Source organism: Oncorhynchus nerka, linkage group LG20, assembly GCF_034236695.1.
Source record: "Oncorhynchus nerka isolate Pitt River linkage group LG20, Oner_Uvic_2.0, whole genome shotgun sequence".
NCBI lineage: Eukaryota > Metazoa > Chordata > Actinopteri > Salmoniformes > Salmonidae > Oncorhynchus > Oncorhynchus nerka.
The window spans coordinates 41,645,151-41,667,192 of NC_088415.1; the positions used below are offsets into that span (position 1 = coordinate 41,645,151).

The 22,042-nt window shown below is 45.1% G+C and overlaps 1 protein-coding gene across 2 annotated transcripts in view; it reads right to left on the reverse strand.

The window, feature by feature from the left end:
* Nucleotides 1-12,488, reverse strand: part of LOC115101911 (receptor tyrosine-protein kinase erbB-3-like) — a 35,974-nt gene extending 23,486 nt beyond the window's left edge. The window contains exons 1-5 of one of the 2 annotated variants that reach the window (XM_065005505.1): nucleotides 12,022-12,488; nucleotides 7,650-7,804; nucleotides 7,285-7,471; nucleotides 2,252-2,386; nucleotides 1,755-1,817 (exon numbers count right to left, since the gene is read on the reverse strand). In XM_065005505.1, the coding sequence (XP_064861577.1) occupies nucleotides 1,755-1,817; nucleotides 2,252-2,386; nucleotides 7,285-7,471; nucleotides 7,650-7,804; nucleotides 12,022-12,100 (619 nt within the window). In that variant the 5' untranslated portion in view covers nucleotides 12,101-12,488. The remainder of the gene's footprint in view (nucleotides 1-1,754; nucleotides 1,818-2,251; nucleotides 2,387-7,284; nucleotides 7,472-7,649; nucleotides 7,805-12,021) is intronic. The other variant, XM_065005506.1, reaches the window with a different exon arrangement.
* Between the last annotated feature and the right edge of the window lie 9,554 nt (nucleotides 12,489-22,042).

The following is a 22,042-nucleotide window of genomic DNA, read 5'->3' on the forward strand; positions in this document are numbered from 1 at the left end:
CCATTCACAGACCATCCAGAGACCATCCAAACACCATCCAGAGACCATTCAGAGACCATTCACAGACCATTCAAAGACCATTCAGAGACCATCCAGAGATCATCCAGAGACCATTCACAGACAATTCAGAGACCATTCAGAGACCATTCACAGACCATTCAAAGACCATTCACAGACCATTCAGACCATCCAGACACCATCCAGAGGCCATTCAGAGACAATTCAAAGACCATTAAGACCATCCAGAGACCATTCAGAGACCTTTCAGAGACCAATCAGATACCATTCAGAGATCATCCAGAGACAATCCAGAGACCATTCAAAGACCATTCAGAGACCATTCACAGACCAGTCAAAGACCATTCAGACCATCCAGAGACCATTCAGAGACCATCCACAGACCATTCAGAGACCATTCGGAGACCATCCAGAGACCATTCAGAGCCCATTCAAAGTCCATTCAGAGACCATCCACAGACCATCTAGAGACCATCCACAGACCATCCACAGACCATCCAAACACCATCCAGAGACCACCCAGAGACCGTTCACAGACCATCCAGAGACTATTCAGAGACCATTCCCAGACCATTCAGAGACCATTCAGAGACCATCCAGAGACCATTCACAGACCACCCAGAGACCATTCACAGACCATTCAAAGACCATTCAGACCATCCAGAGACCATTCGGAGACCATCCAGAGACCATTCGGAGCCCATTCAAAATCCATTCAGAGACCATCCACAGACCATCCACAGACCATCCACAGACCATCCAGAGACCATTCACAGACCATTCAGCGACCATTCACAGACCATCCATAGACCATCCAGAGACCATTCAGAGACCATTCAGAGATCATTCAGAGACCATTCAGAGACAATCCACAAACCATTCAGAGACCATCCACAGACCATCCAGAGACCATTCAGAGACAATCCAGCGACCATCCAGAGACCATCCACAGACCATTCACAGACCATTCAAAGACCATTCAGAGACCATCCAAACACCATCCAGAGACCATCCAGAGACCGTCCACAGACCATCCAGAGACTATTCAGAGACCATTCACAGACCATTCACAGACCATCCACAGACCATCCAGAGACCATCCAGAGACCATTCAGAGACCATTCAGAGACCATTCACAGACCATTCAGAGAACATTCAGAGACTATCCAGAGACCATTCAAAGACCACCCACAGACCATCCAGAGACAATCCACAGACCATTCAGAGACCCTCCACAGACCATTCAGAGACCATCGACAGACCAGCCAGAGACCATTCAGAGACCATTCACAGACCATTCAGAGACCATTCACAGACCATTCAAAGTCCATTCAGAGACCATCCACAGACCATCCACAGACCATCCACAGACCATCCAGAGACCATCCACAGACCATCCAGAGACCATTCACAGACCATTCAGCGACCATTCACAGACCATCCATAGACCATCCATAGACCATCCAGAGACCATCCAGAGACCATTCAGAGACCATTCAGAGACCATCCAGAGACCATCCACAGACCATCCAGAGACCATCCACAGACCATCCAGAGACCATTCACAGACCATTCATAGACCATCCAGAGACCATTCAGAGACCATTCAGAGACCATCCAGAGACCATTCAGAGACCATTCAAATACCATTCAGAGACCATCCGGAGACCATCCAGAGACCATCCAGAGACCATTCAGAGACAATTCAAAGGCAGAGCAGGCAGAGATCAACTTACAGATCTGGCAGTGCACTTCATCAGGCCCCCAGCAGTTCTCCCCACAGGAGGGGTGACAAGGCCCTACAGATAATGGAACATCATTACCAGTCAGATATAGCAGCCAATGGCTCACCCAGGAATAGCGGTCAAAGAGGTCAAAGTTCATGCTCTAGCCAGAGTCTCAACCGGAATCCTGATCTCTTTTTTAATTTTCCAAATACATCAGATCAGGCTCTAATCAAATCAAAATCAAATCAAATGTTATTTGTCGCATGCACCGAATACAACAGGTGTAGTAGACCTTACTGGAGGGGGGGGGTCCATATAAATAGTCTGGGTGGCCATTTGATTAGTTGTTCAGCAGTCTTATGGCTTGGGGGTAGAAACTGTGAAGGAGCCTTTTGGTCCTAGACTTGGCGTTCCGGTACCGCTTACCTTGTGGTACCAGAGAGAACAGTCTATGACTTGGGTCATAGCTCTAACTACTTGTCCTATTCTAATGGACAGACACTGACCTCTCTCGCCGTTCAATTGGATGTCAATGGGAGCATTGGCCCTATCCCTGTCCCTCACAATATCATCCCAGTTCACCGAGGGACCATATCTCAGGAACCTGTTGTGGACGATCTGGACGCCTCCCTCCAGAATCTCTGTAGAGAGAGCGAGTAAGAGAGAGCGAGAGAGAAAGTGAGAGAGAGAGGGGGAGAGGGGGAGGGAGAGGGAGAGAGAGAAATCAGTTGGCAGGAATTCTACAGGGAGACAGTTCCAATTTGACTCTCCTTACATTAAACAATAACCCAGACTTGCTGGAGCATGTAGGAAGAACCTGCTCTTCTCTGGGAAGCTGGAGGGTTTGTGTAAGATGTTAGACACATGTACACAAGCACACAGATACAACTGAAGGTGAAACCCTGTGTCGTCGGTAATACTGGAAACTCTGCTTTCACAGTATGGGTAGCGTCCCAAATGGTGAATGATTGCACTACTTTTGAACAGACCCCATGCTTTATAAAGGTAATTAGGTTTCTATTTGGGATGCACACATAATCATTAATCAGGTCTTCACCATCAATCCTCCTTCACCCCCCCCCACCCACCCTCGCCATGCTACACTACACACCTGTCTGCACACTAAGGGTGTGGTGTACTACAGTAACCCCAAGAGATTCCTAGCTACTGCCTCCCACACACTCGATACACCACATAGTGTCTTCTCAAGTATTTCACTATCCACATTGGTAAGAGCAAACACATTACACATATTACATTGTTTGACCTCCTTGTCTGGACTCTATCCTCTTCTCTTCTGTTCTCTCTATCATTTCTCCTCCGTCCACCCTCTTTTGTTTTTCCTCATTTAATTGGTACTCTATTAGTTCTCTCTCTAAGATTGTGGACATGAAGCTAGGGTTAGGGTTGTGGTTGGGGCTAGGGTTGAACCGGGATGTGGATATGAAGCTAGGGTTAGGGTTGTGGTTGGGGCTAGGGTTGAACCGGGATGTGGACATGAAGCTAGGGTTAGGGTTGTGGTTGGGGCTAGGGTTGAACCGGGATGTGGATATGAAGCTAGGGTTAGGGTTGTGGTTGGGGCTAGGGTTGAACAGGGATGTGGACATGAAGCTAGGGTTAGGGTTGTGGTTGGGGCTAGGGTTGAACAGGGATGTGGACATGAAGCTAGGGTTAGGGTTGTGGTTGGGGCTAGGGTTGAACCGGGATGTGGATATGAAGCTAGGGTTAGGGTTGTGGTTGGGGCTAGGGTTGAACGGGGATGTGGACATGAAGCTAGGGTTAGGGTTGTGGTTGGGGCTAGGGTTGAACCGGGATGTGGATATGAAGCTAGGGTTAGGGTTGTGGTTGGGGCTAGGGTTGAACCGGGATGTGGATATGAAGCTAGGGTTAGGGTTGTGGTTGGGGCTAGGGTTGAACCGGGATGTGGATATGAAGCTAGGGTTAGGGTTGTGGTTGGGGTTAGGGTTGAACCGGGATGTGGATATGAAGCTAGGGTTAGGGTTGTGGTTGGGGCTAGGGTTGAACCGGGATGTGGACATGAAGCTAGGGTTAGGGTTGTGGTTGGGGTTAGGGTTGAACCGGGATGTGGATATGAAGCTAGGGTTAGGGTTGTGGTTGGGGCTAGGGTTGAACCGGGATGTGGATATGAAGCTAGGGTTAGGGTTGTGGTTGGGGCTAGGGTTGAACCGGGATGTGGATATGAAGCTAGGGTTAGGGTTGTGGTTGGGGCTAGGGTTGAACAGGGATGTGGACATGAAGCTAGGGTTAGGGTTGTGGTTGGGGCTAGGGTTGAACCAGGATGTGGATATGAAGCTAGGGTTAGGGTTGTGGTTGGGGCTAGGGTTGAATCGGGATGTGGATATGAAGCTAGGGTTAGGGTTGTGGTTGGGGCTAGGGTTGAACCGGGATGTGGATATGAAGCTAGGGTTAGGGTTGTGGTTGGGGCTAGGGTTGAACCAGGATGTGGATATGAAGCTAGGGTTAGGGTTGTGGTTGGGGCTAGGGTTGAATCGGGATGTGGATATGAAGCTAGGGTTAGGGTTGTGGTTGGGGCTAGGGTTGAACAGGGATGTGGATATGAAGCTAGGGTTAGGGTTGTGGTTGGGGCTAGGGTTGAACCGGGATGTGGATATGAAGCTAGGGTTAGGGTTGTGGTTGGGGCTAGGGTTGAACCAGGATGTGGATATGAAGCTAGGGTTAGGGTTGTGGTTGGGGCTAGGGTTGAACCGGGATGTGGATATGAAGCTAGGGTTAGGGTTGTGGTTGGGGCTAGGGTTGAACCAGGATGTGGATATGAAGCTAGGGTTAGGGTTGTGGTTGGGGCTAGGGTTGAATCGGGATGTGGATATGAAGCTAGGGTTAGGGTTGTGGTTGGGGCTAGGGTTGAACCGGGATGTGGATATGAAGCTAGGGTTAGGGTTGTGGTTGGGGCTAGGGTTGAATCGGGATGTGGATATGAAGCTAGGGTTAGGGTTGTGGTTGGGGCTAGGTTTAGGGTAATACTTTAAATAGACTGCTAAACAGTCAATTAGTGGTACCTGAACTATCTGCACTGACTCTATCTTACCCTACGTACGCTCACTAGACTTTATATACACACCATATACACACTCACTCACACACACCACACTATCCCTCCCACACAAAACCAACACACAACACACAAACAATATACACTCACACACTTTTACACTCATCATATGCTGCTGCTACTCTGTTCTTTATTTTACTCTTATTATTATCTCCTGATGCCTAGTCACTTTACCCTGCCTTCATTTACATATCTACCTCAAATACCTTATTATTATCTATCCTGATGCCTAGTCACTTTACCCTGCCTTAATTTACATATCTACCTCAAATACCTTATTATTATCTCCTGATGCCTAGTCACTTTACCCTGCCTTCATTTACATATCTACCTCAAATACCTTATTATTATCTATCCTGATGCCTAGTCACTTTACCCTGCCTTAATTTACATATCTACCTCAAATACCTTATTATTATCTATCCTGATGTCTAGTCACTTTACCCTGCCTTCATTTACATATCTACCTCAAATACCTTATTATTATCTATCCTGATGCCTAGTCACTTTACCCTGCCTTCAATTACATATCTACCTCAATACCTCGTACCTCCACACATTGATCTGGTACTGCATATACTGTAGCTCCACATTGATCTGGTACGGGTACTCCCTGTATATAGCTCCACATTGATCTGGTACTGGTACTCCCTGTATATAGCTTCACATTGATCTGTTACTGGTACTTCCTGCATATAGCTCCACATTGATCTGGTACTGGTACTCCCTGTATATAGCTCCATATTGATCTGGTACTGGTACTCCCTGTATATAGCTCCACATTGATCTGGTACTCCCTGTATATAGCTCCACATTGATCTGTTACTGGTACTTCCTGTATATAGCTCCACATTGATCTGTTACTGGTACTTCCTGCATATAGCTTCACATTGATATGTTACTGGTACTTCCTGTATATAGCTCCACATTGATCTGGTACTGGTACTCCCTGTATATAGCTCCACATTGATCTGGTACTAGTACTCCCTGTATATAGCTCCACATTGATCTGGTACTGGTACTTCCTGTATATAGCTCCACATTGATCTGGTACTAGTACTCCCTGTATATAGCTCCACATTGATCTGGTACTCCCTGCATATAGCTCCATATTGATCTGGTACTGGTACTTCCTGTATATAGATCCACATTGATCTGTTACTGGTACTTCCTGTATATAGCGCCACATTGATCTGTTGCTGGTACTCCCTGCATATAGCTCCATATTGATCTGGTACTGGTACTTCCTGTATATAGATCCACATTGATCTGTTACTGGTACTTCCTGTATATATCTCCACATTGATCTGTTACTGGTACTCCCTGTATATAGCTCCACATTGATCTGTTGCTGGTACTCCCTGTATATAGCTCCACATTGATCTGTTACTGGTACTCCCTGTATATAGCTCCACATTGATCTGTTACTGGTACTCCCTGTATATATCTCCACATTGATCTGTTACTGGTACTCCCTGTATATATCTCCACATTGATCTGTTACTGGTACTCCCTGTATATAGCTCCACATTGATCTGTTACTGGTACTCCCTGTATATAGCTCCACATTGATCTGTTACTGGTACTCCCTGTATATATCTCCACATTGATCTGTTACTGGTACTCCCTGTATATATCTCCACATTGATCTGTTACTGGTACTCCCTGTATATAGCTCCACATTGATCTGTTGCTGGTACTCCCTGTATATAGCTCCACATTGATCTGTTACTGGTACTCCCTGTATATATCTCCACATTGATCTGTTACTGGTACTCCCTGTATATAGCTCCACATTGATCTGTTACTGGTACTCCCTGTATATATCTCCACATTGATCTGTTACTGGTACTCCCTGTATATAGCTCCACATTGATCTGTTGCTGGTACTCCCTGTATATAGCTCCACATTGATCTGTTGCTGGTACTCCCTGTATATAGCTCCACATTGATCTGTTACTGGTACTCCCTGTATATAGCTCCACATTGATCTGTTGCTGGTACTCCCTGTATATAGCTCCACATTGATCTGTTGCTGGTACTCCCTGTATATAGCTCCATTCTTGTGTATTTTATTTTATTCTTCTTCTTTTAGTTACTATTTATTTTTAATCATTCTTTTTTTTTTACTTAGCATTGTTAGGAAAGGTTCGTAGGCAAGCATTTCACTATAAAGTCTACACCAGCTGTATTCAGTGCATGTGATAAATAACATTTGATTTAATTTGATTTGTATCCTACTTGAAATCCTTGTCCTCTTTGGACCCATATGGTACTGGAGCTTCACTCTGCCTGGCTCTCTCTTTGACCCAGGGAAGCACCGGTTCAGTTGATCCACTATCCCTCCTTCTCACCTCCACTCTTTCCTTCTGTACTCTCCATCTCTCATCTTCCTCTACCCACTCCCTCCTGCTCTCCTCCACCCCTTCCTCCCTCTCCTCTCCTCACCGGTAAGGTGTGTGAGTCCCAGGTGCTGCAGTCCATTGGAGCCCTGCTTGGGATAGTTGAGGAACACAGAGAGGGCGAAGCCCCGGTCGTACAGGCTGTTACCACGGATCACCCGCAGCTGTTCCAGAGGCAGACGTCGGAAGTGGTTCATGGCGATTAGGATGTAGCCCGTTACCTCTCTGATGGTCTGGAGGTACAGGAGTTAGAATAAGGTTAGAGACAGTCACATTAACAGATTACCTCGATTACCAGCGGAGGCCTCATGGACATGTCTCATGGACTAGAAGAAGAAGAAGAAGATGACAACAACAAAAACAAAAACAAGAACAAGAACAGAGAATAGAACAAAATGGCTGCTCTCTCACCCCTAGGAAGGAGAAGTCCCAGTCAGCCTCTATCTGAGTGATCTCCAGGTTACCCATAATAATCTCGCAGCCTGTGTAGCGGTCCTTGATCAGGTTGTACTGGTTCTCCTGAGATCCTGTGGAGCTCAGCCCATTCTGGGTACCAGGACACACCACTGAGGAAACACACACAGGGAAGAAGAGGCATCAGACGACAGACGGTTTGTTGTCAGAGTTGTTCATATAAGGAATCGGTCAAATTCCATAGCATTCTTCTACAAATACTTATGTCACAATGTGCTCAACAGACTTAGTGTACCTGGACATTTGGATTCATCACGTTGATGAGGGATCTATAATTGTGATGAATAATCTATTGACACTTTGTCTGATGTTTTTGTGCATTGATATGCCTGAAACATGTCTGTAGCTGGGTTTGATGTTATAGCTGTTGATATGACTGAAACATGTCTGTAGCTGGGTTTGATGTTATAGCTGTTGATATGACTGAAACATGTCTGTAGCTGGGTTTGATGTTAGATCTGTTGATATGACTGAAACATGTCTGTAGCTGTGTTTGAGTTTATGTCTGTTGATATGTCTGAAACATGTCTGTAGCAGTGTTTGATGTTATAGCTGTTGATATGACTGAAACATGTCTAGCTGGGTTTGATGTTATATCTGTTGATATGACTGAAACATGTCTGTAGCTGTGTTTGATTTATATCTGTTGATATGACTGAAACATGTCTGTAGCTGGGTTTGATGTTATATCTGTTGATATGTCTGAAACATGTCTGTAGCTGGGTTTGATGTTAGATCTGTTGATATGACTGAAACATGCCTGTAGCAGTGTCTGTAGCTGTGTTTGAGTTTATGTCTGTTGATATGTCTGAAACATGTCTGTAGCAGGGTTTGATGTTAAATCTGTTGATATGACTGAAACGTGTCTGTAGCTGTGTTTGATGTTATATCTGTTGATATGTCTGAAACATGTCTGTAGCAGTGTTTGATGTTATCGGTTAATATGACTGAAACGTGTCTGGAGCAGTGTTTGAAGCAGTGCAGGCCATAACCCCTCTACATGTAGTGGACCAGGCCTCAGGCTGATAGAGGGTGGATGGGGCGGAACATGGTCTTGCCAGACAAAGAATAGCATTGTAAAGGTCTGAGCTATAAATGTGAACAGTGTGTCCCAGTCAGACTCCAAGTAAGAGTGATGAGTGATACAGTGACAGATAGTACTTGTGTGTGTGTGTGTGTGTGTGTGTGTGTGTGTGTGTGTGTGTGTGTGTGTGTGTGTGTGATAGAGGACCCACAGTGCTGAGATCATGGTAATGGGACAAAAGGCCATGTGTGAGAGGAGAGCTCCAGTCTGCTCAAAGGAGGGGAGATAGAGAGGCAGGAAGGAGACATGGAGACCATCTCTTATTTGCCACTTATAACAGTCACATTCACAGATATTGTGCAGTGTAAGCTCTGCACATTCACCGTAACATCTCTCTATGTTGTGCAGACACATTCATGGCGGCTATGCATATGCTGAATGTGCAGGGAAGGCTCCTCCAATCGAAACAGCATCGAAACACACAACACCGTATTGGCACATTGTATCAGATTTTGGCTACATTATGCATGCACATTGTGCATCTGCATATACGCAATAGCTGAGAAGGGTATCCTTCCCCTAAAAGGTTGACAATCCACAGGAGACAAAGCAAATCTACTATACAGTACTGTCATCTAAATCTATTCCATAGCTATTCAACCCGAGCAGTTGCATGCGTGACTGGACACAATGAAATGAAACTGTTCTTCCTTATTAATACATTAGTCATTACCTTCAACTGTCTCAACTGTGTTGGCAGCTGTAGCTCACAATTGAATGGGAACACCTTATCACTACATCTGAACTTCAGCTTCTCGGGTGCTCTTCTTATCAGTGACTTGTGAATGATATCAGAGGATGACTAATACATGGAGAGCCGAAAGTTGACAAGGATGGCTCTTAAAATGTTGAGAAGTCTCGGAGGCGTGTGCACTCGCATGGAAGGACGCATGCATGCGCACGTACGTACATAGGCGCGTACTTACGCACACACACACGTACTCACATCCTATGGGTAATCCATATCTTTGTACACTCGCTCATTCACACATAGTCCTGAGCAAATATTTTCCCAGAAGAGGAGTGGAGTTAGAAAGGACAACACAAAGCACCTAATCCAGCCACAGCACACACTGATTCGGGCTCAAAGGGCAGTTTTAGCCCTCTGCAAACACATAGATGGGAGTGTGGACTGGACAGAAAAAAAAGAGAGAGTGAGGAAAAATCCATCAGGAAGTAAAATATAGACGGATGCACACAAGCACATATTCCTATTTTGCTGAAAGCATGGAAGCATGAAACGATCTCTTATCTACCATAGCATTGGGATGTTGCGTTAATAACTACTCAATTCCAACATGAACGGCAAAATACACAAACTACAACCAACTATTGTATACACCCAACTCAGCGCTCCTCACTGGTAAACAACCGCCAACAGTCACTCAAAGCAACAAGTGTCATCAATTTGAATGAGCCAATTGACCTCCAGTGTCCTTTACAACAGGGGCAATAGACTCTCAGTCACTTGTGTCCCCTGGCACTGGATATCAGCTCTGTGTGTGTGGCACATTGCCAGCACTGGCTAAATGGCTGACATATTACTGCAATCAGAAAGGCTTATTACAGTGTGGTAATGTAGTGTAGCAAAAGTTCCCTCCTCTGAGAAGAACAGAGCAGCTATCTGATCTCTAAAATAGAGGGAAGGGGGGTGAGAGAGATAGGGGAGAGACCGGAGATTGAGAGAGAGCGAGAGAGAGAGACAGAGAGGTGGAGCTAGAGCGAGAGAGACAGAGAGAGAGACAGAGTGAGAAAGACAGAGAGAGCGATAGAGAGAGAGAGAGAGAGAGCTAAAGCGAGAGAGAGAGAGCAAGAGAGAGAGAGAGAGAACAAGAACGGGAGAGTGAGAATGAAGAAAGAAGGATGAAGAAAGAGAGAAGGATATAGAAGGTTTTGGTTAATGACTGAAACGGTCAACTGAACACCCCCCAGGAGGTGCTTAATGAGGCATATACAGAGTCAACCTTGTTATAGTCTACGCACAACAGGACATTGTCTACCTTTATTGAGTCGACATGTTCTCGTCCCACAAAACATCCCATGAGTTGCATGAAACCAACCGGGGGTTTCCCACTTTCAAGTGGATGAAACAGCACCGAAAACACTTCGGTCTATCATCACCTGAGTCCACCGCAACAACCTGACAAAAGCCTTGACTGATACTTGTTCTAGTGTTGGAGATGCTGACCTGTCACTGTCAGGGCCACAGGTACTTGTGCTGTGTTCTGCTCTGCTCTACTGTTCTGCTCTACTGTGACTCAAGAGGGCAAACAGGTGATTCATCTACAGTCACCAAGACCAGAAGATAGACCGACACATCCCCTCACGTGAAACGGGGAAAAGAACAGTAAACAGTGTATCAGTGTTTTGTTACTTGGGGTGTTTTATGTTTTTGTGTGCGCCCCAGGAAGAATAGCTGCTGCTATTGGGGATCCGAATAAACCAAACCAAACTTTGGGAACAGGAATGTAACCTCTTGAGAAATAGACTTTTGTTTGTTTGTGCGCGCGTGTGTGTGTGTGTGTGTGTGGTTTGGTTTTACTATCCTTGTGGGTACCAGAAGTCTATGATAGTAAAACAAGGAACATTTGGACCAGTGGGGACATTTTGCCGCTCCCCACAAGGAAAATGGCTATTTTAGGCTTAGGGGTTAGGTTTAGGGTTAGGGTTAGGGTTAGGCTTAGGGGTTAGGTTTAGGGTTAGGGTTAGGCTTAGGGGTTAGGTTTAGGGTTAGGGTTACAACTAGGGTTAGGGTTAGGGTTACAACTAGGGTTAGGGTTAGGGTTAGGCTTAGGGGTTAGGTTTAGGGTTAGGGTTACAACTAGGGTTAGGATTAGGGTTAGGGTTAGGCTTAGGGGTTAGGTTTAGGGTTAGGGTTACAACTAGGGTTAGGGTTAGGAGTTAGGTTTAGTTTTAAGGTTAAGGTTAGTGTTAGGTTAAGAGTTCAGGTTTAGGGGTAGGGGTTATGGAAAATAGGATTTTGAATGGGAATCAAGGATAGTAAAACAAACGTGTGTGTGTGTGTGTGTGTGTGTGTGTGTGTGTGTGTGATACATTCTCATGAAAATGATCAAAACAATTGAAGAATGATTGATTAAAAGAGTATGAACAGCCTATACACACTGAATTGATTTCCTGGTTTACAACTCTATATGCAAAGTTTGTAGTTTATTTTTTGACTATTTGATTTAGTTGACACATATCACCATTCATAAAATCACCTACCTTCCTGTGTTTGAGACGACGTGTGCTGTAGACATGATATAAATATAACACACAGAACGGACACCTGCCAACAGTCCATGTTTAGGTCCAAACCAGTCCAATAATAACCATGTCCAGGTCGAGCAGGTCGGTTTAATCCCCAAGATGTCCTCGATTTGTTAATGAGACGTTCGTTTTTAAAGGCAATAAAGATCAGCAAATGATGGCTTCAAGATAGATTTTCAGAAGACTCCAAGTCCACTTTCAGTTGATGATAGGTCCAGGTTTCAGTATCACGGTGACTTCAGCTTTCACTGGGACACGCAGCCTAAAGTTCATTTACAATGTCGCAATATCTTGAAACAACAACAAAAAACATTAACGATTAAAAAAAAAAAATGATGCAATTCTGAGATGGTCGGTCAATTTCGGAGTTTGGCAAACGTGAACTAGTTTTTTTACGCTCAGCTCTCACTCCCTAGCCGTGATCCACACCAGACAGCTCACTTGATTGGCCAGATCAGTTTGTTTTGCCGCTCGGAGGTCGTTCCTTCTGAGCGCTGAGAAAATCAATTTCATGTGGCTACTGTAAAACATTACCAGAATATTTGCAACGAATAAAAGGTCAAGGATTCATCTGATATACAATTATATGAAAACAACCATATCTAGACAAATGTGTAAGTCATGTCACAGTAAATAAGCTTATTATAAGTATTGGAATAAACCAGTTGATGGATCCGTTTTTTAATCTGGTTATTGCTTGGGAGAATCCTGTCGTTAAAATTATTAGGTTTACACAGACATTCAGTTACTCAAATTGATGAGAATAATAACAAGTGTAGGCTAATAACAACATACTTGCTTATCCATGAAAATACATCTTAAGAAAAGCTTAGCATGCTTCCCGAAACTATATAAGAACTGTATTTAGCATAATCCTAAACGTGGGTATTTTTGTTCCATGTAGAGTATTTGGGATGGGACCAGTGTTACTTTCATTCAGTGTCAGGGTTAGGGTCTGAGAGGCTGTGCTGTCTCTATGCAGTGAAGGGCAGTATTGTTCTCCAGCCCTGTCAACTGGTTAATCAGTGCTGCTTTGATACGTATGGAGTAGCCTGTCACAATGGCATCATTGTCAAATGGTCAAGTGACATCTGATCCCAAACCCAGAACATAGAATCTATGCTACAGAAGGGAACACAGAACACACAACACAGAACACAGAACAGGGCCAACATTCCATGGCATGTGACACTCTGAAAAGAGAGCAGCTAACTTCACAGGAAATAAATAGCTGGTTGTGATGAATATGTAACACAGTGTTGTTACTTCCGTTTCCATAATGAGGGACTATAGATGAGCTGATGTAAAGATATATTCACACACTTAGACAAAGCATAGTAGGTTGAAAATGTGTAGGAACAGTGGCATTTGACTGATGTACACGAGTTATACAGAACAAGAATAGACTGAAAGAGTTTCAGAAGAAAGGTCTTTGTTTCTGACTATTTTGAGCCTGTAATTGAACCCACAAATGCTGATGCTCCAGATTCTCAACTAGTCTAAGGCCACCTATGTAGATATTCCATAAAAAATCTGCCGTTTCCAGCTACAATAGTCACTTACAAAATGTACACTGTATTTCTGATCAATTTGATGTTATTTTAATGGAACAAAAAATGTGACCCCAAACTTCTGAACGGTGGTGTATATAGACACGGTATTTATAGATTTGTTTAAAAAACGTGTAAACATAGTATCTTATTTTTATTCAAACAAACATGTTTACTTTAAAGTAATTTGACAATTTGAATAGTGGATCCATCTAGTGGCTGCAGGATGTGACCATTTCCCATTTCTCTCAGGGCCCGATTCTGACATAGGAAATTACGCCTTTCCTAGGCACTTCTCAGTAGTTGGTATTCAGACTTACCTTATGAAGGTGCATAACGGGCTTTGCAGGTGTGGTTCCCTTGTGCACTCTGAATAAATGTAATTCAACTGCTGAAAACCCTCTCACTTGCTGGCCAACAGATTTTCTTGTGGAGTTTTCATTCAATAGAGTTTTCAGCAGTGGAGGCTCCTCAGAGGAGGAAGGGGAGGACCATCCTCCTCAGATAATTTCATAAAATTAAAAATAGTGAAACATAAAGAAATATATAATTTTTAGATAATACTATACTAAATATATATTCACGTCGAGAAATAATTTAATAAAACGTACCTTTTTGCAATGAAGGTCTACAGTAGCCTCAACAGCAATCTCTGGGGTAGCACCATGGTGTAGGCGAAGGACAGCTAGCTAGAGAGAAAATAACAATAGTTGAACAGTTTTGAACAAATTCAGTTCTTCAAAAATGAAGGAGAAGTAACAGAGGGGGAGAGAGAGATAGTAATATTTCCTTGTATTTTTGTTCTCACTTTCGACGGGCCCACCGTCGAACTGCTAAACTGCTTGCTGTACACTGTACTGCATGATTGTAGCGGATTTACAAGCGCGTTAGTTCTAGCAGCTATGTTGACTATGACGTTAGCTAATATGGTGACAACGATGTAGACTGTGTGTAGCGGTTAGTGGTTAAGTTATGAAGGTTTGGCTTGGAAAGGTTTTTCCGCCTGGTCACAGAGGGCTGTTGTATTGTGAACTGAAGTCCACAATCAAAGGGAAAAAGTGAGTGGACGAGAGCGTGTAGATGTGAGAAGGAATTATACAATGAGCAAAGAAATCATGCTGTTTGTATGTGGCTGCTATGAAAGTGAACTGCCGATTCTGTTGAAAAACTTTTCTTAACAAAAGCAAATGTAACCAAACGTGGAAAAACATACCTGAATTTGTCCAATAGAAACTCTCATTTGCAAATGTTGGATTAATGATGACGGAAAGAGTGTGCGAGGCGGTATTGAATGTGTCACTGTCTGTCACTTTGATTATTTATATTTTTCTCTCGACCTGTGAACCTACAATGCATACTTAAATTCGTAAGCAACCTCATGAAGGGTACAGGGACAATTAGAGTATCATGTAGTAGCCTAAACCCATCAATGTTACATTGAGCTGGGTGAATGGAATATGAATGACAGTCATCCAATATGCAGTAATAGAATAAAAGGAAATGCTCATAAAATAATGGCACTGACTACCACTGGTTTTCAGTACATGTATCTTAAGCCATCCCTTTAATATGGTGTACCTTTTAGTTAAAATTTTGTTTCTACAGACTCAATAGAATATATCGAGAGACCTGTTCAGAATATTAGGAATCCATAAAAGAAACATCACAGCACAGTTGAAAAAGATATGGCAAATACAAATAAAACAATGGATGGTGTTAAGAGATAGATGGGAGGGATTGAGTGGAGCTGAAGGGTGGGACTAAAAACAACTATTTATTTTACTAGGCAAGTCAGTTAAGAACAAATTATTATTTACAATGACGGCCTTCTTGATCTTCCACTCGTTGCCTTCCCGTATCCGCACCAGGTGGTAGGCGGTCCATAGATCCATCTTGGAAAACACGGTGGCCCCCTGGAGCGGCTCAAAGGCCGTGTAGATGAATGGTAGCGGGTAGCGGTTCTTCACCGTTATGTCGTGGAGACCCCGGTAGTCAATGCATGGGTCTTGTGCTTCTTCTCCACAAAGAAGAACGCTGCACCGGCGGGAGAAGAAGAAGGACAGATGAATCCTGCAGCAAGGGAGTCCCCAATGTAAGTCTCCATCGCCTTGGTTTCTGATCTCGACAGAGAGTACAGTCGTCCCTGGGGCAGAGTCGTGCTAGGGAGAAGGTCAATCCCGCAGTCATAAGGTCGGCGCTGAGGGAGCGAAGCGGCCTGGGCCTTGCTGAACACTTTCCAGAGGTTCTGGTAATCCGCGGGAATGGTGGAAAGGTCCGGGGCACCTTCCGAGCCCCCAGGAAGACGTCCCGGGGCGGGTTGTGCTGGCTTCAGGCAATGGGCGTGGCAGAAAGGGCTACAACCCATGATGGCACCAGTAGACCAGTTAATGAGGGGATTGTGTCGCTGGAGCCAGGAGAATCCCAATACCACAGGAATCAGAGGGGACTTGATGAGCAGGTACTAGATAGCCTCGCTGTGGTTCACTGACACATGTAGGTTGATGGGAGTGGTGTTGTGGGTGACTCGGCCTATAGAGTGCCCGCCCAGCACTCTAATGTCCATGGGAATGGAGATGGGCTGAGTGCGGATGTTCAGCTCGGACTCCAGGGTAGCGTCCAAAAAGCTCTCGTCGACCCCACAGTCAATGAGAACCAGGAGAGATGTGGACGGGTCTCTCCACACCAGAATGGCATGAAAAAAGGTGTGATCAAGGGAAGCAGGAACGTTCTCCAAATGGCCCACCAGAGTGCTCGCTCCTACCGGTGAGCCTGTTTTTTTTAAAGGACAAGAGGACACAAAATGACCAAGAGTCCCGCAACACAGGCAACTCTTTGTGTCGATTCTGTATTGCCGTTAGTGGTTAGTGGCATTAGCTCAGGAAGCTGCTACCTGCCCTCAGGGCAGGTCGGGAAGCCTTGGGTACTTTCGGCAACAAGACCATCGGGAGCTTCCGGGATGACTCAAAGGCAAGGTGGGATCCCTGGGCGTGCGAGCGAAATCCAATTTCCTCTCACTCTGTCGTTACTGTAATTGACCATCGATACGGATGGTCAAAGCGATGAGGGCATCGAGCTCCATAGGTAACTCCAAGCTGCAAGCTCATCCTTGACCTCCTCCGAGACACCATGCAGGAACATATCAAACAGTGCCTCTTGATTCCAAGCACTCTCCACGTGCGGAAATCCATCCAGTCCTGCCGATGCTGGATTAGCTTCCGGGCGGCCTCTCGCCCAGAGAACGGGACATTAAAAACCTTCCTCACTTCTCCCATGAACCCCTCCAGACTAGTGCATATGGCCGGCTGTTGTTCCCACATAGCAGTAACCCAGGTGAGAGCCCACATCAGTGTGATGAGGTAGGCTATCTTAAAGCAATCCGAGGGGAAGGAGGAGGGCTCAAGCTCGAAGACAAGGGCACAATGAGCTAGAAATGCCCGACAGGTGTTCAGCTCTCCATTGAAGCGTTCTGGAGGAGGTAAGCGGGGCTCCTGAGAAGGTGGAGTGACCGATGAGACGGCGCTGCTAGCAGCTGAGGAGCTGAGGAGCTGTGGGGTTACCACCGTGGTAGGCGGCCTCCCAGACAACACGTGGAAATCCTCCAGCAAACTGTCCAATGCCTGGTCATGGCGTTCAGCCAACATTTGGACCCCCTCCACAAGGCCACGAAGCAATTCCTCATTTATACCAATGGTGGCTCCCTGGGTGGAGATGGCATTGCTCAGCTGGCCCGGGTCTGCTGGGTCAGTCATGGTCAGTTCTTACTATCAGGAATAGTAAGGGGCAGGCAATAGAAAGGTCAAGGCAGACAGAGGTCAACAATCCAGAAGTGGGGCAAAGGTACAGGTCGGCAGGCAGGTTCAGGGTCAGTGCAGGCAGAGTGGTCAGGTAGGCGGGCTCAGAGTCAGGACAGGCAAGGGTCAAAACCAGGAGGGCGAGAAAAAGAGAGACTGGGAAAAGCAGGAGCTGATAACAAAAATGCTGGTTGACTTGACAAACAAGACAAACTGGTAACGGACAAACAGAGAACACAGGTATAAATACACAGGGGATAATGGGTAAGATGGGCGACAACTGGAGGGGGGTGGAAACAATCACAAGGACAGGTGAAACAGATCAGGGTGTGACAGTGTCCGTAAAATCTTTATACTGTAGTATGTACAGCGGCTTGCAAAAGTATTTACCCCCTTTGCATGTTTCCTATTTTTTGCCTTACAACCTGGAATTAAAGTGGATTTTTTTGGGGGGGGTTGTATCATTTGATTTACACAACATGCCTACCACTTTGAAGATGCAAAATAGTTTTTGGGGTGAAACACAAGAAATAAGACATAAAATACGGAAAAATTGAAAATCATTCATAACTATTCACCCCCCAAAGTCAATACTTTGTAGAGCCACCTTCTGCCGCAATTACAGCTGCAAGTCTCTTGGGCTATGTCTCTATAAGCTTGGCACATCTAGCCACTGGGACTTTTACACATTCTTCAAGGCAAAACTGCTCCAGCTCCTTCAAGTAGGATGTGTTATGCTGGTGTACAACAAACTTTAAGTCATTCCACAGATTCTCATTTGGATTGAGGTCTGGGCTTTGACTAGGCCATTCCAAGACATTTAAATGTTTCCCCTTAAACCACTCAAGTGTTGCTTTAGCAGTATGCTTAGGGTCATTGTCCTGCTGGAAGGTGAACCTCCGTCCGAGACTCAAATCTCTGGAAGACTTTCCTTGATGGCCAAAAAGCTCAATTTTAGTCTCATCTGACCAGAGTACCTTCTTCCATATGGTTGGGTAGTCTCACTCTCTGATTAATGCCCTCCTTGCCTGTTCCGTGAGTTTTGGTGGGCGGCCCTCTCTTGGAAGGTTTGTTGTGGCGCCATATTCTTTCCATTTTTTAATAATGGATTTAATGGTGCAACGTGGGATGTTCAAAGTTTCTGATATTTTTTTATAACCCAACCCTGATCTGTACTTCTCCACAACTTTGTCCCTGACCTGTTTGGAGAAATCCTTTGTCTTCATGGTGCTGCATGCTTGGTGGTGCCCCTTGCTTAGTGGTGTTGCGGACTCTGGGGCCTTTCAGAACAAGTGTATATATACTGAGATCATGTGACACTTAGATTGCACACAGGTGGACATTATTTAACTAATTATGTGACTTCTGAAGGTAATTGGTGTCACACCCTGACCTTAGATATCTCTGTTTTCTTTATATTTTGGTTAGGTCAGGGTGTGACTAGGGTGGGTACGCTAGTTTTTGTATTGTCTAGATATTTTGTATGTCTAGGGTTTTTGTAGGTCTAGGTGATTTGTTTGTCTATGGTGGCCTGATATGGTTTCCAATCAGAGGCAGCTGTTTATCGTTGTCTCTGATTGGGGATCATATTTAGGTAGCCATTTCCCTTTATTGTTTGTGGGATCTTGTCTATGTGTAGTTAGTTGCCTGTCAGCACTCGTTTGTAGAGCGTTTCGTTTTGTTATATTGTTCATTCTTTTAATAAATAAGAATGTACGCATATCACGCTGCGCCTTGGTCCAATCCTTATATTGAATGTGACAGAAGATCCCACCAAAAAAGGACCAAGCAGCGTGTTCAGGAGGAATGGACCTGTGAAGAGATTCTGGATGGAGCAGGGCCCTGGGCTCAGGCAGGAGAGTATTGCCGTCCGAAGGAAGAAATAGAGGCAGTGAAAGCGGAACGGCGACATTACGAGGTGTTATACAAACGAGGCAAGCACGAGAGGCAACCCCAAAAATATTTTTGGGAGGGGGCACACGGGGAGATTGGCAGAGGTAGGGTTTAGACCTGAGCCAACTCCCCATGCTTACCGTGGGGAGCGTGTGACTGGTCAGGCACCGTGTTATGCAGAGATGCGCACGGTGTCTCTAGTTCGCATTCATAGCCCGGTGCGCTCTATTCCAGCTCCTCGCATTTGCCGGGCTAGAATGGGCATCCAGCCAGGACGGATGGTGCCGGCTCAGCGCTCCTAGTCTCCTGTACACCTCCTTGGACCAGGATATCCTGTGCCGGCTCTGTGTACTGTGTCTCTGGTGCGTCTGCACAGCTCAGTGCGTCCTGTGCCTGCTCCTCGCACTCGCCCTGAGGTGCGTATCTTCAGCCCGGTGCCACCTGTACCGGTCCCACGCACCAGGCCTCCAGTGCACCGCCACAGTCCAGTACGTCCTGTGCCTGCTCCCCGCACTCACCCTGAAATGTGTGTCTTCAGCCCGGTACCACCAGTGCCGGCACCACGCATCAGGTCTCCAGTGCCCCTCCACAGTCCAGAGCTTCCGGCGACAGTTCCCAGTCCAGAGCTTCCAGCGACAGTTCCCAGTCCAGAGCTTCCGGCGACAGTTCCCAGTCCAGAGCTTCTGGTGACAGTTCCCAGTCCAGAGCTTCCGGCGATGTTTCCCAGTCCAGAGCTTCCGGCGACGTTTCACAGTCCGGGACCTCCAACGACGGGCCACAGTCCGGAACCTCCAACGACGGGCCACAGTCCGGAACCTCCAACGACGGTCCACAGTCCGGAACCTCCAGCGACGGTCCACAGTCACACTGCGCCTTGGTCCGATCCTTATAACAAACGTGACAATTGGTTGCACCAGATCTTATTTAGGGGCTTCATAGCAAAGGGGGTGAATACATATGCACGCACCACTTTTCCATTTTATATTTTTTATAATATTTTGAAACAAGGAATTTCTTTCATTTCACTTCACCAACTTGAACTATTTTGTGTATGTCCATTACATGAAATCCAAGTAAAAATCTATTTAAATTACAGATTGTAATGCAACGAAATAGGAAAAATGCCAAGGGGGTTGAATACTTTTGAAAGTTACTTTACAGTGCATTCGGGAAAATAATATTTAGACCCCTTGACTTTTTCCAAATGTTGTTACCTTACAGCCTTATTCTAAAACTGATTAAATGTATTATTTTCCTCATCAAACTACACAATACCCCATAATGACAAAGCGAAAACAGGTTTTTAGAAATGTTGGCAAATGTATTCAAATTTAAAAACAGAAATACCTTATTTACATAAGTATTCAGACCATTTGTTATGAGCTCAGGTGCTTCCTGTTTCCATAGATCATCCTTGAGATGTTTCTACAACTTGATTGGAGTTCACCTGTGGTGAATTCATTTGATTGGACATGACTTGGAAAGGCACACACCTGTCTATATCAGGTACCACAGTTGGCAATGCATGTCAGAACAAAAACCAAGCCATGAGGTCGAAGGAATTGTCCGTAGAGCTCCGAGACAGGATTGTGTCGAGGCACAGATCTGGGGAAGGGTACCAAAAAAATGTCACACCATTGAAAGTCGACAAAAACAGTGGCCTCCACCATTCTTAAATGGAAGAAGTTTGGAACCACCAAGACTCTTCGGGTGAGAAGGGCCTTGGTCACGGAGGTGATCAAGAACCCGATGGTTAGTCTGACAAAGCTCCAGAGTTCCTCTGTGGAGATGGGCGAACCTTCCAGAATGGCAACCATCTCTATTTGTATTATTTTTTTTTTTACCCCTTTATCTCCCAAATTGGTAGTTACAGTCTTGTCCAATTGCTGCAACTCCCGTACGGACTTGGGAGAGGAGAAAGTCAAGAGCCATGCGTCCTCTGAAACACGACCCTGCCAAGCCGCACTGCTTCTTGACACACTGCTCACTTAACCCGGACGCCAGCCGCACACCAATATGGAAAAAGTAAAGTGGTCTGAATACTTTACAAATGCACTGTATAAGCTGGAAGTAGAAGCCTAATTGTTGTTGTCCATTAGTTTTAGCCCAATTAGGGGAGGGGTGGTAGGGTTAGGGGGAAATAATAAAGGAAAATATATTTTTATTAAAAAAAGATTAGAATAATAATACAATTCAAATTAAAATCGTCCTCCCTCTAAAACGTCACCAACCAAATCAAATGTATTGGTCACATACACATGGTTAGCAGATGTTAATGCAAGTGTAGCGAAATGCTTGTCGCCACTGGTTTTCAGTACATTTATCGTAAGCCCTCCCTTTAAGTACGGTGTACCTTTTAGTTCTAATTTTGTTCGATGGACTTAATAGAATATATCGAGACAGCAATATTAGGAATCAATGAAAGAAAGCCATCTAAATATATGCATATCCGTCTCCGTTTCAGCACCAATTGGTAGATTTAAAAATAATCCGATTTTATTGATTATTTATGGTTAGGAAAGTATTTATGAATCATAAAAAACAGGTTTAGAGAGCCTTTAGATAGCCTTTAGAGCCTAGAGAGCCGTTACTCACGAAAGAAAACGGTGGTGTCACGACTTCTGCCGAAGTCGTTGCCTCTCCTTGTTCTGGCGGTGCTCGGCGTTCGACGTCACCGGTCTTCTAGCCATCATTAATAAATTTTTCATTTTCCATTGGTTTTGTCTTGTCTTCCCACACACC